The following is an 18793-nucleotide window of genomic DNA, read 5'->3' as shown; positions in this document are numbered from 1 at the left end:
AGAGGCTAAGCTGAGATGGCTTATTCTGCTGCTGCTGAAGCAATGCAATCCCACTTATATCTTAATAAATGTTTTAATTGCACTTAATGCATATTCTTCTATTAAATGGCTAAAAGTGCTTCTATTTAGCAGGCATTCAGGGTAATGTGCAACAAAAATATCACTTAAAAATGATCACAAAACCAAGGAATGACTTAGAAAAAAATATTGCACTCCCTGCTTCTTTCTTCTCAGCCACCATGCTGAAAATTATTGCTTTTCATTGCCATTAGCACCAGGACACCAAGGATCTTGAGTAGGTTTTCTATAATTGTTCACCATCACAGCATCTCTGCTGAAGATCACTGTTTCCTCATGGTTTGTGAGAGCATAATACAGGGATTTTTTGCAGTGTCAATGGGAGGAGGAAACTATATGTGTAATCACTGGCCCTAGTACCAGAGATGGTCTCAGGCCTCAAAAAACATTTCTGAGACAAAGTTGTTTCAGCGTATCATTTACATGCTCACATTTATTGGAAAACAGTCATTCCAAAGATTAAAATACTAATTTATCCTTCTAATACCTTTGCTCTGCAGTGCCCATCACTACATCCGTCTGTGTTCAGGAAGTATGTCATTGGTCACCATGGTATGATGGGAGTCAGCCTGGCTCTGGAAAAAATGATGGAGATTTTGAAACATTTGAGAACCTAACAGCCAAAGGTTATCAAGTCTGCAAAAACCCCAAAGCTGTTGAATGCAGAGCAGAGAAATTCCCCAGTACTCCATTAAATAAACTGGGCCAAAAGGTAGAATGCAGCATAACAATGGGATTAATCTGTTATAATATGGAACAGTATCCAGAAATCTGCCACAATTATCAAATCAAAATTCTATGCTGTAGCTTTGTACCATGTGGCAATTATACTACAGCATTCACACCTGAACCTACCACAGTCTCTCGACTTCACACAACTACACTACCAACTACCATTTTGACTCCTACCACCGCTTCCACAAGTACAGTTAAAGGAACCACTAGCATCTTAACAACAACCCCAGAAACCACTTCTTTACCTACCAGCACTACAGTCCAACCTACCATGGGAACTGGATCTCCAACAACACAAACAAAGGAAACACCAACTTGCAAACCCATCTGCAGATGGACAGAATGGTACGACGTGCATTTTCCTACACTGGATAATGAAGGAGACTTTGAAACATATGACATTATTAGAGCTACCGGAAAAGATATCTGTGAAAACCCAGAACATATAGAATGCAGAGCTGAGAAATTCCCTGATAAAACAATTGATGAAATTGGCCAAATTGTCCAGTGTAATGTGTCCTTTGGATTTGTTTGCAGAAATGAAGATCAGTCAGGAATGCTGCAAATATGCTATAACTATCAAATTAAAGTCTATTGCTGCAACACTGAATGCTTGACCACTCCTCCAGAAACTTCAACAACAGTCATAACAACAAGTCAGACAACTTCTACGTTCATTACTACACCTTCAGGAACAACAAAACCAAATATTACAGCACCACACATTACAACTACCTCAGTTCCAGAGACAACTACAATTACAATACATCCTACAACTAAATCTACAACCACTCCTCCTATAACTTCTACTACACAATTTCCAATCACATCTACTATGCCAACAATTTCCACTGCAGCTCCTTTAACTACCACATTTCTTCCAACGTCAACCATAACTGAACCAATCACAGTACCAACCAAAATACCTCTTCCAACTACAACACAAACAGAAATACCTACAACTATTTTAACAACAGTTATATCTTGCATGGAGGAAAAATGTGAATGGTCCCAATGGTATGATGTTAGTTACCCAGGAAATGGACCTGATGATGGAGATTTTGAAACACTGAAAAATATAAGAGCCAAAGGATATGAAGTTTGTAAAGCACCAAAGAATATTGAATGTCAAGCAGAAAAATATCCTAATGCATCACTTCAGGAACTGAAACAAAAACTTACATGTGATACAACAACAGGGCTCATATGTCATAATAAGGATCAAATAACACAAATCTGTCACAATTACAAGATCAGAATTGAATGTTGCAAACATGTACTTATACCATGCCCAACAACACCAACACCAAAAATAACTGCTACACCACCAAAAACAACAGAAACTCCTACATCAATATTAACAACAAAACCACTAGTAACTACTACACCAGAAAAGCATATTTTTACACAATATCAAACAACAAAACAGCCATCTACAGAACCTCAGGTGGTTAAAACAACATACTCTACAAAAAAACCACCACCCACAGAGAAAACAACATCATTTACTAAAACATCAGCACAAATATCTACGAAAGAAATAGGGACTACTACTACCACAGCTAAATCAACAAAACCAGGCTCAACCACAACGCCCATTGTAACGAAGACACTGGAAGTGCTAACCACGAGCGTTCCCCAAACCACCTCAACAGGGCCAACCGCAACCACCAGCAGCACCACCACCAAAGAGACAACACCCACCATCACAACAACTGTTACCAGGCCCACGACTCCCACAATAAGCACTACCGCTTTGCCCACCACCACAACGTTACCTTCTACAAGCACAACTCTCCCCACGACCATCCCAACGAAGACCACCCCATGTGCACCCGTCACCTGCCAGTGGTCAGAATGGTTTGATGTTGACTTTCCAGTTTCTGGACCCGAAGGAGGAGACTTTGAAACATACAGCAATATACGAGCTGCGGGAGGCAACTTCTGTAGAAACCCTATCGATATACAATGTCAGGCTGAAAGCCACCCACACCTAACCATAGAAGAGGTTGGTCAAGTTGTTCAGTGTAATGTCACAGTTGGACTGGTTTGCCGGAATAAGGACCAAACTGGGAAAGCTAAGCGATGCCTGAACTATAGGATACGGGTGCTTTGTTGTGAAGCAAACCCGGACTGTGTAACAACACCCATCCCAACCACCACCACTACGACATCAACTTTTCCGGTCTCAACCACAACGCCCATTGTTACGAAGACACCGGAAGTGCTAACCACGACCGTTACCCAACCCACCTCAACGGGGCCAACCGCAACCACCAGCAGCACCACCACCAAAGAGACAACACCCACCATCACAACAACCGTTACCAGGCCCACAACTCCCACAATAAGCACTACCGCTCTGCCCACCACTACAACGTTACCTTCTACAAGCACAACTCTCCCCACGACCATCCCAACGAAGACCACCCCATGTGCACCCGTCACCTGCCAGTGGTCAGAATGGTTTGATGTTGACTTCCCGGTTTCTGGACCCGAAGGAGGAGACTTTGAAACATACAGCAATATACGAGCTGCGGGAGGCAAGTTCTGTAGAAACCCTATCGATATACAATGTCAGGCTGAAAGCCACCCACACCTAACCATAGAAGAGGTTGGTCAAGTTGTTCAGTGTAATGTCACAGTTGGACTGGTTTGCCGGAATAAGGACCAAACTGGGAAAGCTAAGCGATGCCTGAACTATAGGATACGGGTGCTTTGTTGTGAAGCAAACCCGGACTGTGTAACAACACCCATCCCAACCACCACCACTACGACATCAACTTTTCCGGTCTCAACCACAACGCCCATTGTTACGAAGACACCGGAAGTGCTAACCATGACCGTTACCCAACCCACCTCAACAGGGCCAACTGCAACCACCAGCAGCACCACCACCAAAGAGACAACACCCACCATCACAACAACCGTTACCAGGCCCACAACTCCCACAATAAGCACTACCGCTCTGCCCACCACCACAACGTTACCTTCTACAAGCACAACTCTCCCCACGACCATCCCAACGAAGACCACCCCATGTGCACCCGTCACCTGCCAGTGGTCAGAATGGTTTGATGTTGACTTTCCGGTTTCTGGACCCGAAGGAGGAGACTTTGAAACATACAGCAATATACGAGCTGCGGGAGGCAAGTTCTGTAGAAACCCTATCGATATACAATGTCAGGCTGAAAGCCACCCACACCTAACCATAGAAGAGGTTGGTCAAGTTGTTCAGTGTAATGTCACAGTTGGACTGGTTTGCCGGAATAAGGACCAAACTGGGAAAGCTAAGCGATGCCTGAACTATAGGATACGGGTGCTTTGTTGTGAAGCAAACCCGGACTGTGTAACAACACCCATCCCAACCACCACCACTACGACATCAACTTTTCCGGTCTCAACCACAACGCCCATTGTTACGAAGACACCGGAAGTGCTAACCACGACCGTTCCCCAACCCACCTCAACGGGGCCAACCGCAACCACCAGCAGCACCACCACCAAAGAGACAACACCCACCATCACAACAACCGTTACCAGGCCCACAACTCCCACAATAAGCACTACCGCTCTGCCCACCACTACAACGTTACCTTCTACAAGCACAACTCTCCCCACGACCATCCCAACGAAGACCACCCCATGTGCACCCGTCACCTGCCAGTGGTCAGAATGGTTTGATGTTGACTTTCCGGTTTCTGGACCCGAAGGAGGAGACTTTGAAACATACAGCAATATACGAGCTGCGGGAGGCAAGTTCTGTAGAAACCCTATCGATATACAATGTCAGGCTGAAAGCCACCCACACCTAACCATAGAAGAGGTTGGTCAAGTTGTTCAGTGTAATGTCACAGTTGGACTGGTTTGCCGGAATAAGGACCAAACTGGGAAAGCTAAGCGATGCCTGAACTATAGGATACGGGTGCTTTGTTGTGAAGCAAACCCGGACTGTGTAACAACACCCATCCCAACCACCACCACTACGACATCAACTTTTCCGGTCTCAACCACAACGCCCATTGTTACGAAGACACCGGAAGTGCTAACCACGACCGTTCCCCAACCCACCTCAACGGGGCCAACCGCAACCACCAGCAGCACCACCACCAAAGAGACAACACCCACCATCACAACAACCGTTACCAGGCCCACAACTCCCACAATAAGCACTACCGCTCTGCCCACCACTACAACGTTACCTTCTACAAGCACAACTCTCCCCACGACCATCCCAACGAAGACCACCTCATGTGCACCCGTCACCTGCCAGTGGTCAGAATGGTTTGATGTTGACTTTCCAGTTTCTGGACCCGAAGGAGGAGACTTTGAAACATACAGCAATATACGAGCTGCGGGAGGCAAGTTCTGTAGAAACCCTATCGATATACAATGTCAGGCTGAAAGCCACCCACACCTAACCATAGAAGAGGTTGGTCAAGTTGTTCAGTGTAATGTCACAGTTGGACTGGTTTGCCGGAATAAGGACCAAACTGGGAAAGCTAAGCGATGCCTGAACTATAGGATACGGGTGCTTTGTTGTGAAGCAAACCCGGACTGTGTAACAACACCCATCCCAACCACCACCACTACGACATCAACTTTTCCGGTCTCAACCACAACGCCCATTGTTACGAAGACACCGGAAGTGCTAACCACGACCGTTACCCAACCCACCTCAACAGGGCCAACTGCAACCACCAGCAGCACCACCACCAAAGAGACAACACCCACCATCACAACAACCGTTACCAGGCCCACAACTCCCACAATAAGCACTACCGCTCTGCCCACCACTACAACGTTACCTTCTACAAGCACAACTCTCCCCACGACCATCCCAACGAAGACCACCCCATGTGCACCCGTCACCTGCCAGTGGTCAGAATGGTTTGATGTTGACTTTCCGGTTTCTGGACCCGAAGAAGGAGACTTTGAAACATACAGCAATATACGAGCTGCGGGAGGCAAGTTCTGTAGAAACCCTATCGATATACAATGTCAGGCTGAAAGCCACCCACACCTAACCATAGAAGAGGTTGGTCAAGTTGTTCAGTGTAATGTCACAGTTGGACTGGTTTGCCGGAATAAGGACCAAACTGGGAAAGCTAAGCGATGCCTGAACTATAGGATACGGGTGCTTTGTTGTGAAGCAAACCCGGACTGTGTAACAACACCCATCCCAACCACCACCACTACGACATCAACTTTTCCGGTCTCAACCACAACGCCCATTGTTACGAAGACACCGGAAGTGCTAACCATGACCGTTACCCAACCCACCTCAACAGGGCCAACTGCAACCACCAGCAGCACCACCACCAAAGAGACAACACCCACCATCACAACAACCGTTACCAGGCCCACAACTCCCACAATAAGCACTACCGCTCTGCCCACCACCACAACGTTACCTTCTACAAGCACAACTCTCCCCACGACCATCCCAACGAAGACCACCCCATGTGCACCCGTCACCTGCCAGTGGTCAGAATGGTTTGATGTTGACTTTCCGGTTTCTGGACCCGAAGGAGGAGACTTTGAAACATACAGCAATATACGAGCTGCGGGAGGCAACTTCTGTAGAAACCCTATCGATATACAATGTCAGGCTGAAAGCCACCCACACCTAACCATAGAAGAGGTTGGTCAAGTTGTTCAGTGTAATGTCACAGTTGGACTGGTTTGCCGGAATAAGGACCAAACTGGGAAAGCTAAGCGATGCCTGAACTATAGGATACGGGTGCTTTGTTGTGAAGCAAACCCGGACTGTGTAACAACACCCATCCCAACCACCACCACTACGACATCAACTTTTCCGGTCTCAACCACAACGCCCATTGTTACGAAGACACCGGAAGTGCTAACCACGACCGTTACCCAACCCACCTCAACAGGGCCAACCGCAACCACCAGCAGCACCACCACCAAAGAGACAACACCCACCATCACAACAACCGTTACCAGGCCCACAACTCCCACAATAAGCACCACCGCTCTGCCCACCACTACAACGTTACCTTCTACAAGCACAACTCTCCCCACGACCATCCCAACGAAGACCACCCCATGTGCACCCATCACCTGCCAGTGGTCAGAATGGTTTGATGTTGACTTTCCGGTTTCTGGACCCGAAGGAGGAGACTTTGAAACATACAGCAATATACGAGCTGCGGGAGGCAAGTTCTGTAGAAACCCTATCGATATACAATGTCAGGCTGAAAGCCACCCACACCTAACCATAGAAGAGGTTGGTCAAGTTGTTCAGTGTAATGTCACAGTTGGACTGGTTTGCCGGAATAAGGACCAAACTGGGAAAGCTAAGCGATGCCTGAACTATAGGATACGGGTGCTTTGTTGTGAAGCAAACCCGGACTGTGTAACAACACCCATCCCAACCACCACCACTACGACATCAACTTTTCCGGTCTCAACCACAACGCCCATTGTTACGAAGACACCGGAAGTGCTAACCACGACCGTTACCCAACCCACCTCAACAGGGCCAACCGCAACCACCAGCAGCACCACCATCACAACAACCAAAGAGACAACACCCACCATCACAACAACCGTTACCAGGCCCACAACTCCCACAATAAGCACTACCGCTCTGCCCACCACCACAACGTTACCTTCTACAAGCACAACTCTCCCCACGACCATCCCAACGAAGACCACCCCATGTGCACCCGTCACCTGCCAGTGGTCAGAATGGTTTGATGTTGACTTTCCGGTTTCTGGACCCGAAGGAGGAGATCTTGAAACATACAGCAATATACGAGCTGCGGGAGGCAACTTCTGTAGAAACCCTATCGATATACAATGTCAGGCTGAAAGCCACCCACACCTAACCATAGAAGAGGTTGGTCAAGTTGTTCAGTGTAATGTCACAGTTGGACTGGTTTGCCGGAATAAGGACCAAACTGGGAAAGCTAAGCGATGCCTGAACTATAGGATACGGGTGCTTTGTTGTGAAGCAAACCCGGACTGTGTAACAACACCCATCCCAACCACCACCACTACGACATCAACTTTTCCGGTCTCAACCACAACGCCCATTGTTACGAAGACACCGGAAGTGCTAACCACGACCGTTACCCAACCCACCTCAACAGGGCCAACCGCAACCACCAGCAGCACCACCACCAAAGAGACAACACCCACCATCACAACAACCGTTACCAGGCCCATGACTCCCACAATAAGCACTACCGCTCTGCCCACCACCACAACGTTACCTTCTACAAGCACAACTCTCCCCACGACCATCCCAACGAAGACCACCCCATGTGCACCCGTCACCTGCCAGTGGTCAGAATGGTTTGATGTTGACTTTCCGGTTTCTGGACCTGAAGGAGGAGACTTTGAAACATACAGCAATATACGGGCTGCAGGAGGCAAATTCTGCAGAAACCCTGTCAATATACAATGTCAGGCTGAAAGCCAGCCAGACCTAACCATTGAAGAGGTTGGTCAAGTTGTTCAGTGTGATGTCACAGTTGGACTGGTTTGCCGGAATAAGGACCAAACTGGGAAAGCTAAGCGATGCCTGAACTATAGGATACGGGTGCTTTGTTGTGAAGCAAACCCGGACTGTGTAACAACATCTATCCCAACTACCACCACTACGACCTCAACTTTTCCGGTCTCAACAACAATGCCCATTGTTACGAAGACACCGGAAATGCTAACTATGACCATTACCCAACCCACCTCAACAGGGCCAACCGCAACCACCAGCAGCACCACCACCAAAGAGACAACACCCACCATCACAACAACCGTTACCAGGCCCACAACTCCCACAATAAGCACTACCGCTCTGCCCACCACCACAACGTTACCTTCTACAAGCACAACTCTCCCCACGACCATCCCAACGAAGACCACCCCATGTGCACCCGTCACCTGCCAGTGGTCAGAATGGTTTGATGTTGACTTTCCGGTTTCTGGACCTGAAGGAGGAGACTTTGAAACATACAGCAATATACGAGCTGCGGGAGGCAACTTCTGTAGAAACCCTATCGATATACAATGTCAGGCTGAAAGCCACCCACACCTAACCATAGAAGAGGTTGGTCAAGTTGTTCAGTGTAATGTCACAGTTGGACTGGTTTGCCGGAATAAGGACCAAACTGGGAAAGCTAAGCGATGCCTGAACTATAGGATACGGGTGCTTTGTTGTGAAGCAAACCCGGACTGTGTAACAACACCCATCCCAACCACCACCACTACGACATCAACTTTTCCGGTCTCAACCACAACGCCCATTGTTACGAAGACACTGGAAGTGCTAACCACGACCGTTACCCAACCCACCTCAACAGGGCCAACCGCAACCACCAGCAGCACCACCATCACAACAACCAAAGAGACAACACCCACCATCACAACAACCTTTACCAGGCCCACGACTCCCACAATAAGCACTACCGCTCTGCCCACCACCACAACATTGCCTACTCCAAGCACAACTCTCACCACGACCATCCCAACGAAGACCACCCCATGTGCACCCGTCACCTGCCAGTGGTCAGAATGGTTTGATGTTGACTTTCCGGTTTCTGGACCCGAAGGAGGAGATCTTGAAACATACAGCCATATACGGGCTGCAGGAGGCAAATTCTGTAGAAACCCTGTCAATATACAATGTCAGGCTGAAAGCCAGCCAGACCTAACCATTGAAGAGGTTGGTCAAGTTGTTCGGTGTGATGTCACAGTTGGACTGATTTGCCGGAATAAGGACCAAACTGGGAAAGCTAAGCGATGCCTGAACTATAGAATACGGGTGCTTTGTTGTGAAGCAAACCCGGATTGTGTAACAACACCCATCCCAACTACCACCACTACGACATCAACTTTTCCGGTCTCAACCACAACGCCCATTGTTACAAAGACACCGGAAGTGCTAACCACAAGCGTTCCCCAAACCACCTCAACAGGGCCAACCGCAACCACCAGCAGCACCACCACCAAAGAGACAACACCCATCATCACAACAACAGTTACCAGGCCCATGACTCCCACAACAAGCACTACCGCTTTGCCCACCACCACAACGTTACCTTCTACAAGCACAACTCTCCCCACGACCATCCCAACGAAGACCACCCCATGTGCACCCATCATCTGCCATTGGTCACAATGGTTTGATGTTGACTTTCCGGTTTCTGGACCTGAAGGAGGAGACCTTGAAACATACAGCCATATACGGGCTGCAGGAGGCAAATTCTGCAGAAACCCTGTCAATATACAATGTCAGGCTGAAAGCCAGCCAGACCTAACCATTGAAGAGGTTGGTCAAGTTGTTCAGTGTGATGTCACAGTTGGACTGATTTGCCGGAATAAGGACCAAACTGGGAAAGCTAAGCGATGCCTGAACTATAGGATACGGGTGCTTTGTTGTGAAGCAAACCCGGACTGTGTAACAACATCTATCCCAACTACCACCCCTACGACCTCAACTTTTCCGGTCTCAACAACAACGCCCATTGTTACGAAGACACCGGAAATGCTAACCATGACCATTCCCCCACCCACCTCAACAGGGCCAACCGCAACCACCAGCAGCACCACCACCAAAGAGACAACACCCACCATCACAACAACAGTTACCAGGCCCACGACTCCCACAATAACCACTACCGCTTTGCCCACTACCACAACGTTACCTACTCCAAGCACAACTCTCACCACGACCATCCCAACGGAGACCACCCCATGTGCACCCGTCATCTGCCACTGGTCACAATGGTTTGATGTTGACTTTCCGGTTTCTGGACCTGAAGGAGGAGACCTTGAAACATTCAGCCATATACGGGCTGCAGGAGGCAAATTCTGTAGAAACCCTGTCAATATACAATGTCAGGCTGAAAGCCAGCCAGACCTAACCATTGAAGAGGTTGGTCAAGTTGTTCAGTGTGATGTCACAGTTGGACTGGTTTGCCGGAATAAGGACCAAACTGGGAAAGCTAAGCGATGCCTGAACTATAGGATACGGGTGCTTTGTTGTGAACCAAACCCGGACTGTGTAACAACGCCTGTAATCACAACTGTTATCAGCCCCACATCACCTGGGATAACCACTACTGCTTTGCCCCGAACCACAGCGTTACCCCCTCTAAGAACAACTCTCACTACCTTTACCCCACTGCAGACAACAGCCATCCCAACCACCACCTCTACTCCTTTGATAACCACAACCACCACCAGTGCCACCACCAAAGAAATCACACCTTCTGTGGTAACTACAGAAATACCTACTCAAACCTCCTTAGGCAGCAGCACAAGTCATTGTTTCTGCCAGATTGGAGAAAAGATTTATAAACCTGGTAAGTGTTTTTCATTTTTTCCAGGACTTCTTCATGGTTTTTTCTTAGTTTTTATGATTTAATTTTTAATTACATTGTTTATATATGTTTACGTGTTTTTATATTTTATCAGGTGCTTTGCCTGATCATTTTTGAGTTGTCTGTATTTCTTTTTCCCCACTGAGTTTTTGTGACAGACCATTCCCAATCATTGTTTTATGATGTGGAGACAGTTACTTGATATCTTTTTTGAATCCTCTTTAATTGTAGGTGAAATTATTTATCAACAAACAGACAGCGATGGTTGCCTTTATTTTGCCATTTGTGGTAGTACATGTTCTGTTGAAAGACACAAGGGGCCATGCAGATCAACAACAGCCGAACCCACCTCTTCTCCCACAGTAGTCTCCACCACTCCTATTACCACTACCACTACAATTGGCACTACCCTACCACCTGGCTGCCCTGATACTATTCCACCCCGGGAGGTAGGACTTTTTGTTTGTTTTTTTGTTTTGTTTTTCTTCTATCTGTGATAATCATATTTTTAGTATTATGTGGTTTCCAAGATATGTTGGATTCTTTTGTCCAGGGAAGGAGGACTTAACATTTCATTATTGGAGATATATATCACACATTGCACTAACCTGAGCTGGAAACTTGGGAAATCCCCCTTTTCCTTCATGAATCACCAGCCCTAAGTGTGAGTGATACAATGCTATAAAGGCAAGGAAGTATCAGGAATGTGAAACAAACATGAACTGTTTCAAATTGCAATTTCTGAACAGAAACCAGTGATATCCCAATTTTTTAAAAAAGGAGATATATTAATGGGAAGTGTATGCCAGTTCACCAATATTAGGAAATCTTGTACAGCAAAATGCACTGTACTATTGCTTGCAAAGTACAATTGCTTGCAAAATATGTGTTTTATGAAAGCTACATGCAGAAAAGGGTTTGGGTAAAGTGTACATATAGAATTTCTACCGTACTTACATGTATATAAGTAGGGGGAAAAAGTGAAATGGGATGAAGGAAATGTAAAGCTGAAGAAATAGGACACTGACTCAAAATGTACTTAGCATTTCTCTTTTCCCATTTTCTCTCCCATTCCTTTTTTCCCCACCCACAATCTCTGCAATTATGCTATAACAGTATAGTTAGAGAATGATGAAAGACACTCCCACCCCTCTTTGCTAATGAATTAAGCCTTTCTTGACTGACATCTGCGACAATTATGGAATTTAGCTTTTTATCAGAGAGATATAGAGAATAGAGTATTTGCCACCCAGAGTTGCTTGGTTGAGATGGGCAGCTTTAGAAATTAAATAAATAAAATAAAATAAATACCACCCCTAAGGAATATGTTTTTAAACCAGACAGAGAATTAAAACATACCCTAAAACTCCTTGGATAGCTTTTGTCTAATACCATTCACAAAGCACCAACCTCACATAACATGAAGAGATTTAAAAGCACAGACTCATAGAATTGGAAGGGAACAGATAGAGATCATCTAGTTCAACTGCCTGCTTGGTGTCAGACCCATTAAAGTAACTCTGACAGCTGATCATCCAATCTGTGTTTGAAGACTTCCAGAAAAGATCATGCGACAGCCTGTTCCTCTGGTTGATCGTTTGTACAGTCAGGAAGCTTCTCCTGATGTCTCCTGAACCTACTTCCTTATAGCTTTATCACATTGATTAAAATGGTCCTGCCCTCTGAGACAATAGGGAATAAACCCACTCCCTCTTCTGTATGACAATTCTTCAGATACATGAAGGTTGCTATCATATGTCCCCTCAGTAATCTCATTGATCTCCATTAAACATACCCATGTCTTTTAACCATTTCTCATAGCGTTTGGTTTCCATCACTCAAATTTGTCATATCCTTTTTGAACTGAAGTGCCCAGAGCTGGACACAGAACACCAAGTGGTATCTGACCAGGGTGCAGTGGAGTAGAACAATGACTTTCCCTGATCTAGGCCTGGTAGTTGTTTTCTTGCTACAGCTTATACTGCATCAGAAAAGCAACTGGCATGGCTCTCCACAGCATCCACCCAGGGCCAAAGACTTGGCCTGAGGTCTTTATTCTCAAAGCAAAGGTCTAAGGACTAAGTGGTCTTGGAGGTCACCCCCATTTAATATGCAATGCCTTATTCTGAGGAAAGACCCACTCTCAGAATGAGGGCATTGAGGAGTGACATCAGCTGGACACTTGCTAACCAACCATTTTATTTGGTGCTATAAAAACTAGAATAAATCAAGGAACAAACATAATTTATGCTTGATATATGGATAGTTATGTAATTAAATTCAGGTAGTCCTCACTTACTGACCACTCATTCAGCAACTATTCAAAATTACAATGGTGCTGAAAAAGGAGACTTATGACTGCTCCTTGAAGTTGGAGCTGTTGCAGCATCCCCATGGTCATGTGATCATAATTTGGGTGCTTGGCAACTGGAGCATACTTATGAAGGTTGCATCATCCCACAGTCACATGATCTCCATTTGTGACCTTCACAGCCAGCTTCTGACAAGCGAAGTCAATGGGGAAGCTAGCAGGAAGTTGCAAGTTGTGGTCCCATGACATACTTGATGACCATGGGTGATCCACTAATGACCTCAGGAGAACTGCCTTCATAAGTCAGTCAGAGTCACATGATTTTTCACTTTACGACCATGTTGCTTAGCAATGGAGTTGCTGGCCCCAGTTGTGGTCACCAAGTGAGGACTACCTGTATGTGTGTGTGTGTGTGTGTGTGTGTATATATATATATATATATATATATAGAGAGAGAGAGAGAGAGAGAGAGAGAGAGAGAGAGAAGATTGAGAAGAAGCTACTATGATTAACATACTGTGCTTCTCAATATGCAGTTATATTCAGTAGGTTCTCTAACTATGCATTGGGATCTCCCAGGAGCTCATGAGCAACTTAGAGGGAGCTGGCAGTTGTTTAAAAAATGTTAACCTGGTCAAGTGGATGCTCTGTTAAAACCCACCCTGCGTTTTGCTCCCCACTTTGCCTGGACAAGCTGTTGCAAAATTGCCCAGGCAAAGCAGACACAAGTTTTGACAACATCTGAGCAAAGCAGGAACTCTATCAAAACTCATTCCAGGCTTTGCTCTTCATTTTGACTGTGCAAATCCCATTCACAGTTGTGGTACCACAACTCTGAGACTTTGGGCCAGTCACTCCCTCTCAGCCGTAGAAAGGAGGCAATGACAAACCACTTCCAAAAATCTTGCTAAGGAAATTAAAGGAAATATTCCAGGCACTCACGAGGAGTCAGAACTGACTTGAAAGCACACACACACAATATTTTATTTTACAGGCAATAACTGTTATTTAGTATTTATTATCTCATTTTTAAAAAATCCTGGCATTATCTCCCACTTTTTTTGGGGGGGGGGAGGTTTGACAGGCATATATACACACATATATGCATACATACACATTTATGCCTACTTGGGGGGCAAGATATCTTCAGAACTGACTTTAGCTAGAATTGGGAACCCAAAATTGACAAAGTAGGGAAGGTGGTCATTGTTTAGGATTTTTATCTATGTTTCTTTTTCCTCCTGTCTTCCCTTCCTTTTGGGATGGGATCATCTTAAAATCAGGTTTATCCTCCTTTGGGGTTTACTTTGGCCTGTGAGTTTTGTTCTTATTTCATGGTTATCAACCCGATCAGGAGATAGGAATGTTTTAAAAGATCTAAACTTTGGATGCTGAGGTAAAACTTCACAAACTAATGTCAAATTCCAGGCATTCCATTTAAGAACAGAAAGTTCATGCAACTCAGAGAGCAGTTCAAATAAGGCTTTGAACTGATGCGGAAGTGAAGTTTAAAGGGAAGTAGTATGGGGAGAAAGATATTATACAAATAAACCTTGTACATCATTTCAAGTTGTCTATACCTGTTAGTTACTTAAACAGAGTGTCATCAGATTGGCTAAATACTTTTCTAAGTAGTGTCTCCCTCTGACAAATTTGTTTAAAGAAAGGAAAGGAAAGGAAGGATCTTGATATCAAGATCTTGCTGAATTAAGTTACAAAATGTAGGGACCAAAAAGTCAAATCTCAGGTAGGTCTGTTCTCTCCTTATTATCCATGAAACATAATTCAATGTATGAAATATATGCATACACACACAGAGCTTTGTTGGATCAAACTGTAAACAATTTTTCCCTCTCCAGGTGGGTGAGACATGGATAACAAACTGCACCAAATCAACATGTTTAGGAAACAACAACATTGTGATAAGTAAAGTGAAGTGTCCACCAGTACAGAATATTGTGTGTGAAAATGGCTACCCACCAACAAAAATCTTCTCAGAGGATGGTTGTTGTTATCACTATGAATGTCAATGTAAGTTAAAATGTATTTCTGAATGGTTTTGTGGAAATAATGTAACTTGATCAGCTTTTCATAGTATGAGTTATTTCATTGGTATTATTAATCTCTGGGTTCAGTGTTTTTTAAAGTCCTAATTGTCACCTTTTTTTCCTCTAATTTATCAGGTATTTGTAGTGGCTGGGGTGAGCCTCACTTTATCACATTTGATGGAGTCTACTACAATTTCTTGGACAATTGCACTTATGTACTGGTGCAGCAAATTATACCAAAATATGATAATTTTAAAGTCCTTATTGATAATTACTACTGTGATTCAGAAGATCAACTTTCCTGTCCCCAGTCTATTATTATACACTACAAATCTTCGGTCGTAGTGTTAACTCGCCAACGCTTTAATGGAATAGAAACTAACAAGGTAAAATTTGAAAGTACGATCCAGTGCCATTCACCAGCAGAACAGCTCCCTCCTCCTTGTATATAACCTCCATTCATATTTCAAAATCCTCTAATTCTTTGGAACAAATCTGGGATATGTGTGAGGTGTTGCAGAAGGATGAGAACTTCTCTCTCTCTTGTGGAAATGGAAATCTTCTCATATAATGCCATAAGCAGTCCAATGTAAAATGTTTCAAGTACCTCTCTTATCATGCAATCCTAGGCTTGCTTATTCAGAAATAAGCCCTTTGAGTTCAAAAGGATTTATTCTGAATAAGGAGGTACAGTATTCTCATATATTAATGTCTAGAAAATAGTGAGATTTGTTTAGGCCTTTAGCCATAAATTAATGAAGTTAAAGATACATTATGTTGTATCTAGAGATCTGAGTGGAGATGGACAGAACCTAATTTTCTGAAAATGGGTAGAGGTGGTCTAGGGTGTTTATGGGGAGGGCAAGTGATGACAAGACTCAGGTCATAGGCTACATCATTTAGCAGAATCTTCCTACTTTCAAGGGAGCATCTAGGGAGATGGCTGAGGTCTGGCAGAAAGAGGAAGGGTGGAAAAGCCAGCCATCCGCAATAAAGATTAGATTAAAAACAATTTATAGAACAGCAAAGAACACTGAAGAATAATGAATAAATGGATTAAGCAAATCTATGCAAAATGTGTAGATTATTATTTTCACATGCAGGTGCATCATTTTTTTAAAAGTACATAAGATCAAAAATGACTCTGATACAAAATTGCTCTCTGTTGCAAAATTTTTCTTCTATGCAGATCTATTTCAATGGGAAAGTTGTCACAACAGGTTTCCAGAAAGACGGTATTTATATCTACATTATTGGCATTAATATGGTGGTTGAAATTCCTGAAGTTGGAGCTATTGTCACCTACAATGGTTTAGTCTTCTCGATAAAGCTTCCATACAGCAAGTTTGGCAACAATACTGAAGGACAATGTGGTAAGAAAAATGTTTCAATCTCATCAAAGCTCTTGTGGTTCCATGAAACATTTACAATCACTTATGCATTTAAAGAATACTTTATATATTTTCTCTTAGAAAAGTGCCTGCTTCTCTAGTATACTCTTGACAGTCATCTCAAAATGTCCCTTATTTTTCATTCAGTCTGGATATTAGATCTAACTACTGATGTAAATAAAAATGGAAAAATACAGCATTTATCTCAAAAGAAGTGATATTTTTTCCAGGAGTATTCAGTAAAATAGTCTAGGGGCTCTGAAAGCAGATCTAGAAGCTATCATAGCTCAGCAAGGCAATAGCTGCCTTACTCACACATGATGCAGATTGCAGGCTATCTTCCTGATACTATTTTCTCTCAAAAATCTGTTTTTCTCCAACTGCTTTTATGTCAGCTCTTGCAAACAACTGCAGAACAGCTTCTACTCACTGTTTAGTACACTGTGCGTCAAAGTTTTGGTACCATCACTTTTTGACTTATGGTCTGTTGGCAGAAAAGAGTGCATGCTATTTATTGAAGCAAGGGAACTCAGGCTGGAAAGTGTTCCAACACTATTAAGAAACTGAGTAAGGAGCTGTAAAAGATTGAATTCTTGATATCTGCTTTTCCTAAGGAACACATGCACACACACACGCATAAGAAATATAGGAGCAAAGGATAACTTGAAGTTGCCCATGTTTGCAGACCAACTGGACTGAAAACAAACTCACATTGCAGCAACTAGCAACAACAATTACTGTTCTACAATCACTAGAACATGTGGCCATTATAGTACTTTTACTTCTCCTATAGTTGCAAGATGTGTGTCTTGTGCTTATGCTGTAAACACAATGAGTATTACAGTGTACTGTTTGCTCTGCCCTGCTGAGCAGCAATAGAGTTTTGTTATGGAGTCCTTGGTGTTCTCCTTTACCAAAGTAACAACCCGACCTCTTGTAAGAGGAGCTGTGTAAAAACATTATTCAAATGAGCACAAGCACACTACAGCAACCCAGAACACCAGAAAAAGGAAACAGACCACCTGTACAACAACTTCCAACAAAATAGATACCCACGCAACTTTAGCAAAAACTGCCTGACTACTCAACCCACTACAGCACAACCAACACAAGCTACAAAAAGGAGAACACTGCCATACATCAGAAACATTTCAGAAACAACCAACAGACTATTACAACCACATAGCATCACCATAGCACACAAACCAACTAAAGCCCTCCAAAGCATCTTAAGTAAACTAAAAGACCTAGCAGCCCAAGAAGAAAAAACAGGAGTCATCTACAAGATACAGTGTAAAGATTGTAACACTCACTATGTAAGACAGGCAGGCAGAAGACTAGCAGACTGCATCCATGGACACCAATTAGCAGTCAGAAGACACAAGGAAAACTCCTTAGTCTCACAAAACATGGACAGACTCAACCATAGTTTCAACTGGAAACTGTCAGCATCTTAGACCAAGCTAAATCCAAAAACGCAAGGGAATTCTTGGAAGCTTGGTATTCAGACAAGTCAGCCATCAACAGGCACATAGAGATTAACAACATTTACACACCATTCCAAAGAGACAATAAAAAAGCTAAAAAGGAAACAAAAAGACCAGAACACCTCCTCACCAGGAATCAATACCCAAATAAGCAGGGATTAACACCAGACAAACAATCAAGCAGTAAACAATACCCTGGTCAGGGAACTACCAAGGAGAAAACATCCCCACCAACACTGATAGGGCAAGCTACTGTATATAAACAGAGAGCAAACCCCACTCCCTTCTATCACTGAAGATGTTACCTAGTTGGGTAACAAATGACTGCAAGAAAACAGCCAAGTTCAAAGTACACCAAGGACTCCACAGTTAAACCCTGAGCTACACATAT

At 44.1% G+C, this 18793-nt stretch overlaps 1 protein-coding gene across 1 annotated transcript in view; it reads left to right on the top strand.

The window, feature by feature from the left end:
• The window catches only part of MUC5AC (mucin 5AC, oligomeric mucus/gel-forming), a 72449-nt gene that overhangs the window by 38236 nt on the left and 15420 nt on the right, over nt 1–18793 (top strand). Inside the window, exons 31-35 of the mRNA XM_088146066.1 lie at nt 579–11147; nt 11397–11614; nt 15336–15507; nt 15660–15910; nt 16714–16897. Coding sequence (XP_088002192.1) covers nt 579–11147; nt 11397–11614; nt 15336–15507; nt 15660–15910; nt 16714–16897 — 11394 coding nt within the window. The remainder of the gene's footprint in view (nt 1–578; nt 11148–11396; nt 11615–15335; nt 15508–15659; nt 15911–16713; nt 16898–18793) is intronic.

This window comes from Python bivittatus, unplaced genomic scaffold (assembly GCF_059951505.1).
Source record: "Python bivittatus isolate LINGU-HERP-01145 unplaced genomic scaffold, Pbiv_v1 ctg000480_np1212, whole genome shotgun sequence".
Lineage (NCBI taxonomy): Eukaryota > Metazoa > Chordata > Lepidosauria > Squamata > Pythonidae > Python > Python bivittatus.
The sequence above is the reverse complement of the archived record's forward strand: the minus strand, read 5'-3'. Positions and strand labels throughout refer to the sequence as shown.